Source organism: Cynara cardunculus, unplaced genomic scaffold (assembly GCF_001531365.2).
Source record: "Cynara cardunculus var. scolymus isolate 2C unplaced genomic scaffold, CcrdV1 Un_Scaffold_3305, whole genome shotgun sequence".
Lineage (NCBI taxonomy): Eukaryota > Viridiplantae > Streptophyta > Magnoliopsida > Asterales > Asteraceae > Cynara > Cynara cardunculus.
This window is the reverse complement of record NW_020201425.1, coordinates 11,983-19,521: the sequence shown is the minus strand read 5'-3', so window position 1 is coordinate 19,521 and position 7,539 is coordinate 11,983. Positions and strand designations below refer to the sequence as shown.

General features: G+C 38.6%; 2 protein-coding genes across 2 annotated transcripts; both read right to left on the bottom strand.

The window, feature by feature from the left end:
- Positions 1-3,020: 3,020 nt before the first annotated feature.
- Positions 3,021-5,271, bottom strand: LOC112503582. Its single transcript, XM_025107597.1, has 4 exons — positions 5,058-5,271; positions 4,322-4,806; positions 3,971-4,228; positions 3,021-3,722 (listed from the first exon to the last, which is right to left on the bottom strand). Exons 1-4 carry the CDS (start codon positions 5,269-5,271, stop codon positions 3,021-3,023), a joined length of 1,659 nt encoding a protein of 552 aa, XP_024963365.1.
- A 25-nt stretch (positions 5,272-5,296) lies between these two features.
- Positions 5,297-6,112, bottom strand: LOC112503581. The gene has a single exon (XM_025107596.1). It carries the CDS (start codon positions 6,110-6,112, stop codon positions 5,297-5,299), a length of 816 nt encoding a protein of 271 aa, XP_024963364.1.
- Positions 6,113-7,539: the final 1,427 nt, after the last annotated feature.

The following is a 7,539-nucleotide window of genomic DNA, read 5'->3' as shown; positions in this document are numbered from 1 at the left end:
AATTGGGTCAACACGACTCAAACTAGGTTATAATTAGTCTTTTTGGACCCAAATGGGTTTAATGGGGACAGTTATCCATAACTAGTGTAATTGGGTCACAATGACACTAATTGGGCCATATTTGGTTTGTTCAGACCTTAATGGTTATCATGGGCTTATTTCTCCTATTGAGTCTAATTGAGCCATGATGGTACTAAGTGGTTCAAAATTAGTATAATCAGACGTTAATGTGAGTAATTGAGGAAGAAAGGGTCTTAGCGGTCCTTAATTGTGATAACTGGATCTTGGTTATCACCCGAGGTAATAAATACGTGATTATTTGTTACAAAATTTCTATGTGACAACATGATAAATTGCTATATTTGATCATGCTAGTATGTGAAATTATATGCATAATATGGATGCATGTATGAGATTGGATGTGTGTCTGTGTGTGTCCAAAATTATATATGTATATGTGGAATTATATATATATATATATATGCATACATGCATGTTATATAAGAATGCATGGTGTGTGGATGTATGCATGTGCATGAAGTGGTTAGCATGGGAAGGGGGCTGTTTAGCCGACCTTCCAATTTTAGAAAGATATAAAAGGAGGTTGAAGTCTCCATTATCTTCTTCTTGCCTATTTTAAAAGTTGTGCGATTTAAGGATAGAGGGAGTGACCGGATTTCAAGTATCTGATTTTAAGAAGGTTGTTTTCAAAAATCTTGTTAAGGTGAGTAATTTCTAAACCTTTTTGCATAAAACTTGTTACTGTTTTTATTTGAATGTTATTTATTATTGGAAAGAAATCAGTTATTTTGCTTAAGGGTTTTATCCGGACAAAGGCTGACCGGATTAAGTTTAAATCGGGCAAGGGTTGGGCGATTAAGCCATAAACCGATCAAGCGTTAAGTGGTTCAGTTTTAAATCGGTCAAGCTTTGAACGATGTATTGTCCTGACTTTTATCCGGACAAAAGATGGAATTTATAATTAAAGTGTTAAATCGGACAAGCCTTGGGCGATGAGTTGTCCAGATTTGGTAAACCGACTAAGACTTGACCGGAGATGAAGTCTGGCCAAGTCTATGTTGATCGGATTTGTATTGCGCCTTGTGCTTGATTGATAAAATTCTTATTTTATCATAAAATGGAGATTTGATATAAATTATTTTTGGATTGATAATAATTTCAATGGCTGAGGTCTATTTGRAATTATTTTTGTGAAATGTTTTGATGAGGAAATAAAGGTGGCATATCAAAGAGAGGTGTACCATGGGATAAGGGYGGCATATCAAGGAGAGGTGTACATTTGATATAAGAGTGGCATTTGTATGTGTGTTGCATGATATAACTCTTTCTATTATATCCCTTAAGACTACCGTGGTCTGTAATCTTTATTGTTTTGTGATTTAAAGATTTAGGATCAAGGTTTTTATTGAAAATCATAGTCTGGATGTTATTGAGGAGAAACATCAGGTTTGGCTTGATATTTTAAATAACCTTGTTGATTTGAAAAGGATTAAAAGTGGCATTATATGGAACCTAGCTGGTTCAAAGGTATGATATTTGAATAGCTAAATGCTTAGTTTGAAAAGTTGAAAGGATTTGGTATTTTGTTCCTATTCGTTCATATATTTGATATATATGAATAGTTGTTTTACATAAAGGTTTTGGTGATTTTCACCCTGCAATATCATAATAGGGTATCTCACTAGACCTTTCGGTCTAACCCTCGTTTTGTGATTTTAACTATCTATTGCAGGAGGTTCGGACGGTAAGGGAAAAKGGAAAATTTGATATTTTTCCTATACGCATTTCTACATGAAGATCTGTCTTGATGTATAGTTTTGATTGATTATTACAAGAAATATATTTGAATTTTTGGACCTTGTATTTCTTATAATAAATTCTTGTACTAAGGGACCTGAATGAGATAATATCATGTATTTCTTTTGTATGAAATATGTGTTACATGCATTTTATGGTTTGGGACGTTACATTAATGGGTCCAAATGGTGGCAGTGGATATAATGGACCTAATTCTCGTTAAAAAGTCCAATTGACTCAAAATGACACTAAATAGGTCAAAATCAGTCCCATTAGATCCTGATGGTTTTAATGGGCCCATTTATTCGTAACGAGTCTAATTTGGTCAAAATGACACTAAATGGGTCATAGTTGGTGTAACTACATGTTAATATGACTATTTGAGGTAGAATGAGTCTTAAGTGTACTTAATGGGTCCATCCACACTTATTGGATATTGGTTCCTATTTGGTATAATCGAGTCATTTGGCTCAAAATGACAATAAATGTATCATAATTAGTCTGATTACAACCTATTAGGTTAATAGGGCTCATTTATCCATAAGAATTCTAATTGGCTCAAAATGACAATAATCGGGTCATATTTAGTTTGATCAGACTTAATGGGTACGATGTGCTTAGTTCGTCATAATTAGTCTAATCAGACATTAAATTGAGTGATTGAGGGTCCATTTGGTGTTAGTGGATATTGGCCTATTTCTCCTTAAGAAGTCGAATTGGGTCAACACGACTCAAACTAAGTCATAATTAGTCATTTTAGACCCATATGAGTTTAATGGGGCCAATTATCCATAACTAGTGTAATTGGGTCACAATGACACTAAATGGGCCATATTTGGTTTGTTCAGACCTTAATGGTTATCATGGGCTTATTTTTTCTATTGAGTCTGATTGAGCCATGATGGTACTAAATAGTTCAAAATTAGTATAATCAGACCTTTTTTTTAAAGGAAACCAGGCAAATTTATAAACCGTAAAAGAAATACAGCGGAAAGACAAATATTTGACCACTACTTACAAAGAATAAAACCCAAAGACTTGGCCAACACCTCATACCAAGCCACAACAAGCCAAAAGGAACAAAGCCCAACAGACTCAAACAGACAACAAAAAATAAAATAGAGGAGCATAAAACACAAAGAAGCCCCCCAAACCCATAAACGATCCACCATATCAACCAACACTTCTCACAGGCTGCCTCGTCAACCAATCCGCAGGAATTGAAATAGAATCATGATAACTTTGATAAGTTGCAAAGTTGTGTGGCTTTCCTCAGTAAAGAGACGTCTATTTCGCTCCTGCCAAATATAAAAAACAGACGCTGCCAACGCAAGCTTCTTCTTTACACTTTTCGGACGTCGACTTGAATCCGAAATTGTTTCCAAAACTTCATGAGCATAAGAACACTGAAAGAATAAGTGGGAATGGCTATCCATACAATGTCTACAAAGCAAGCATTCCAGATCCGGTGGTTCATCCTTCCAAAGCATACGATCTTGTGTAGGAAGACGCCTCTGACAAGCAAGCCACAAACAGAACGCATGCTTAGGGATATGGCCAGATAACCATACCGCTTTGTGCCAAGGAACAATCGGGTGAGATCCCTCTAACAAAGCCCAAACATTACTCACCGTTAAATTCGAAGCAGAAGTACGATCTTCACCCCAAAGAACTCTGTCACGAACTGAATCAATCAACAACGGTAACGGAGAAGAATGCAGCTCAGCAAACCTGCTACTCCAATCATCCGGCCAAACACCCTCCCAACTCATCAGTAGATCACGAACCGTCGTAAAAGTTGAGAACCCAAATGAATGGACAAACCGATAAGAGATAAAAGCCGAAAGATGACCACAGGATAGCCAACCATCCTCCCAAGCATTTGTATCCCGACCATCACCAACCTGGGAAAAGAAAAATCTACGCAATTGACTACGTAAGTCCAACAGCTTAGGAAAGACCTACGACCAATTAGAGCTTTTCCTAACCAGCCAGAATTGTGAGGAGCGAAGATTATGACTATACACCCAACAAACCCACAGAGAATCCCGATGCCTCACAATATCCCACACATGTTTAGCAAATAACGCTCTATTCCAAAAGTGGACAATCGCTTAATCCCAAGGCCTCAAGATTCAAGAGGTCGACAGACCTCATCCCAAGATAACCTACATCTACCTCGAGGATCATCCCTTGGAGCCCAAAGAAATTTCCAAAAAGTAGATTCTAAATCATGGATTACCCCAGACGGGAATAAGAACACCGACATCCAATGAAGCTGAAGGGATTGCAGGACCGATATTATAAGTTGACGTCTCCCTCCAAACGATAGAAACTTGGACTTCCAATTAAGAATGTGACCCTTCACCTTAGCAATTAACGGAGCATAATCACATAGCTTCAACCGAGCCTGAGATAAAGGAACCCCCAAGTATCAGACAGGAAACGAACCAAGCTTGAATGGTAGACACTCTAGAATGGCCTCCTTAATGTTAGGAGGCACATTACCAAAGTAAATTTCGCTTTTTTCAAGGCTTGGTGCTAATCCCGAACGACTCTGAAAAAGAAAGAGTGCCTTTTTTAGCACTTCCACCGAAAGAACATCCCCTTTAGTAAAAACAAACAAATCATCAGCAAAACAAAGATGTGTCAAATCCAGCTCATCACAACCCCGATGGTACCCAAAATCAGCTGCTTCCCGAATACAATGCTTAAGGAGCATAGAAAACCCCTCCATCACAATCGTGAATAGATATGGGGATAAAGGATCCCCTTGTCTAAGACCCCTCCCTCCATGAAAAAACCCATAGGAATTACCATTAATCGCAAGTGGATAAGAAATGGTAGACACCAACTCCCTTATCCACTTGACCAAAACTGGATGGAATCCTAAACCTTGGAGCATAACAATGAGGAAACGCCAGTCCACAGTATCATAAGCTTTTTTTATATCAATTTTGAACGCACATCTAGGTAGGCCGTTGAGAACTGGTACCCAGAAACAAGCTCATATGCCATAAGAATATTATCCGTAATTCTGCTACTCGAAATAAAAGCTGATTGTGCTTTATCAATTAAGGAATCCAAAGATCCCTTCATTCTGTTTACAATGACTTTACTAATGCATTTGTAAAGCATTGTACACCAAGCTATAGGCTGGTAATCCGTAACCCTAGATGCATTAACAGATTTAAGGAGAAGACATATAAAAGTATGATTCAAATTCTTCGGGAGGTTACCTCGATAAAAGAAATTGTGGATAGCAATCTCCACATCACGACCAACAATATCCCACTCAGCTTTGAAAAACTTGGAAGAAAATCCATCAGATCCTGGAGCTTTATAATTTCCAATGCTAAACATAGCATTTTTAATTTCATCATTTAGAATCGGCTGGATCATGTAGTTAGCTTCCAATAAAGAGAGCTTTCTTGTGAAGACATCTTCAGGCATAGACGGATCGGAGGAAACATACGTCCTACCCAAAAAAATCTTTAAAATGATCAACAAACATTTTCAGGACATCTTCACCGTAGATGTAATCACCACCACTAGTACAGACTGAATGAATGGTGTTGGAGTAATGGCGCTCTTTGATCACCTTATGGAAGAATTTGGTATTCATATCACCTTCATTCAACCATTTAATTTTGGCCCATTGCTTAGCAGCATATTCCTCGTCCCAACAAGCATTCTGATACGCAATACGGATATGACCAAGTTCAAGACCCAACTCGTCATTGGAAGGGTCTTTATCTACATCCAGTTGAATACGATCTAATTCAGTCTTCAAAAATGAGACACGTTTTCCCCGGTTATGATAAGAATTCTGAAGTTTACGAAGCGGAGTTTTGAGAGCCTTCAAGTGAGAAGTTACTCGAAACATAAAGGTGCCCTCAATATGTTTTGCCCATTCGTCCTTAACAACTTGTAAAAAAGCTAGGTGGTCTGTCATGAAATTGTCGAATTTGAAACCATACCTTCTTTTCCGAGCGCCACCTTTGAAAGATAAGACCATCGGCGAATGGTCCGAAAAGCCCGATGGATGAAACTGTACACAGGCATCATGGAATTTAGAAGTAAACTCTGAATTAGCCATAGCCCTATCGAGTTTACGCATGATACCCCCTTTTGAGTTCGGCTTTTGGTTCCAAGTGAAATGGACACCTGTGTAGTGTAGATCAAATATTTCAACATCCTCAACGTACATAAAAAAGTCTGACATATCCGTATTACGGCGAGAAGACCCACCAAACTCATTATGTGGAAGTAACATGGTATTGAAATCCCCCATTAAACCAGAGAAAGGAAAATACAATCTTCGCCACCCCGTAAAAATACCTTACAATTTAGGAATTGACTATGGGCCTCCAAGACCATAACATCTAAAACTCGTGAATCCCATGCTAGGATTATACGAGTTCCAGACTCACACACAACTTGATTAGACATCTAATACCATCGACCAAAAGAATTAGGGCAAACACTTTCTAGGGAATCTTTAGAAACGTGCGATTCTACAATGACACACAAACATAAATCATTACACTGAATAAAATTTCTCACCACTTTTTGTTTAACCAGAGAGTTGAGCCCCCGGATATTCCACGAAGCAAAGTTCAACATGATGAAGAGGTTGGAACATCCCCTTGACCCTGATTATCCTCATCCACATTTCGCACAACAGGATCTTTTCCAGCACCATCATGAGAGTCCAATTGAGAACCCTCTCCCCCTAACTTCTCAAGAACTCCAAATCTGTTAGAAGCTTCCACATTGTCTTTCATAACCCCCCCCCTTCGTGGTAAACGAAAGTTTTTTATCACAGAAGAAAGAAGTGGAGTAGAAGTAGTCATAGAATGAGTAGATTGGGAAGACTGGGAAGAATAGGCCCCAGAAACTACATTCATACCTGAATCACAATAAGCATTTCTCACATTATTTCCATGTTGAACAACCGGGTCTACATCAGAGGTACCCATATTCCTTTCCTGTTCCTGTTCACTTCGTGAAGTATTCGCTACCAAGAACGGTGCATGAAGGCCAGACTTCGCACTCTCATTTACTTGCCGGGCACCAGATTGATTGGGCTTACCTCCAGATTTGGCACGCCATTATTTTTTCTCCACTCTAATAAACCCTTCTGAGTCTTTACTCACATCGACATGCTTCCCTTTATTGAGACTAGCGGCTTTTGCACAGGACGAGATTTTGTGACCAAATATTTGGCAATGGGAACATTGAACCGGCTCCCACAAATATTCAACCTGTATTTGTACACTTTCAGTATCCCCTCCATTTAGGTTTGGAATTTCCACCTCAATTTTCCTTTTTAGTTCCCCAATAGCCCAGACCTTAACCAACACTTTGGCAAACCCGGGCCGACCCCAAGCCTTCTCACACATTGCAGCAGTAAAAGAATCCATCTATTTAGGGACTCCAAATACACTTGCTATACGACTAACACCCTCTCTATTGAAAGCAACTAGAGGAATGTTATGCAATTTCACCCACAACGAAAACATGGGTATTAGCGGTCCTTAATGGGACCAAATGGTGGCGTTGGATATAATTGGCATAATTCTCGTTAAAAAGTCCAATTGAGTCAAAATGACACCAACTAGGTCAAAATCAGTCCCATTAGACCCTGATGGTTTTAATGGGCCCATTTCTACGTAACGAGTCTAATTGGGTCAAAATGACACTAAATGGGTCATAGTT

What these genes read in the sequence shown, in the direction of transcription:
- LOC112503582 (XM_025107597.1), bottom strand. Translation starts at nt 5,271, where the DNA reads ATGCCTGAAGATGTCTTCACAAGAAAGCTCTCTTTATTGGAAGCTAAC. An exon ending in CCACAATTTCTTTTATCGAG is followed by an intron (nt 4,807 to 5,057) that starts GTAACCTCCCGA and finishes TCTGGGTACCAG; the next exon opens with TTCTCAACGGCCTACCTAGA. An exon ending in GCGAAATTTACTTTGGTAAT is followed by an intron (nt 4,229 to 4,321) that starts GTGCCTCCTAAC and finishes CCTTTATCTCAG; the next exon opens with GCTCGGTTGAAGCTATGTGA.
- LOC112503581 (XM_025107596.1), bottom strand. Translation starts at nt 6,112, where the DNA reads ATGGGGGATTTCAATACCATGTTACTTCCACATAATGAGTTTGGTGGG.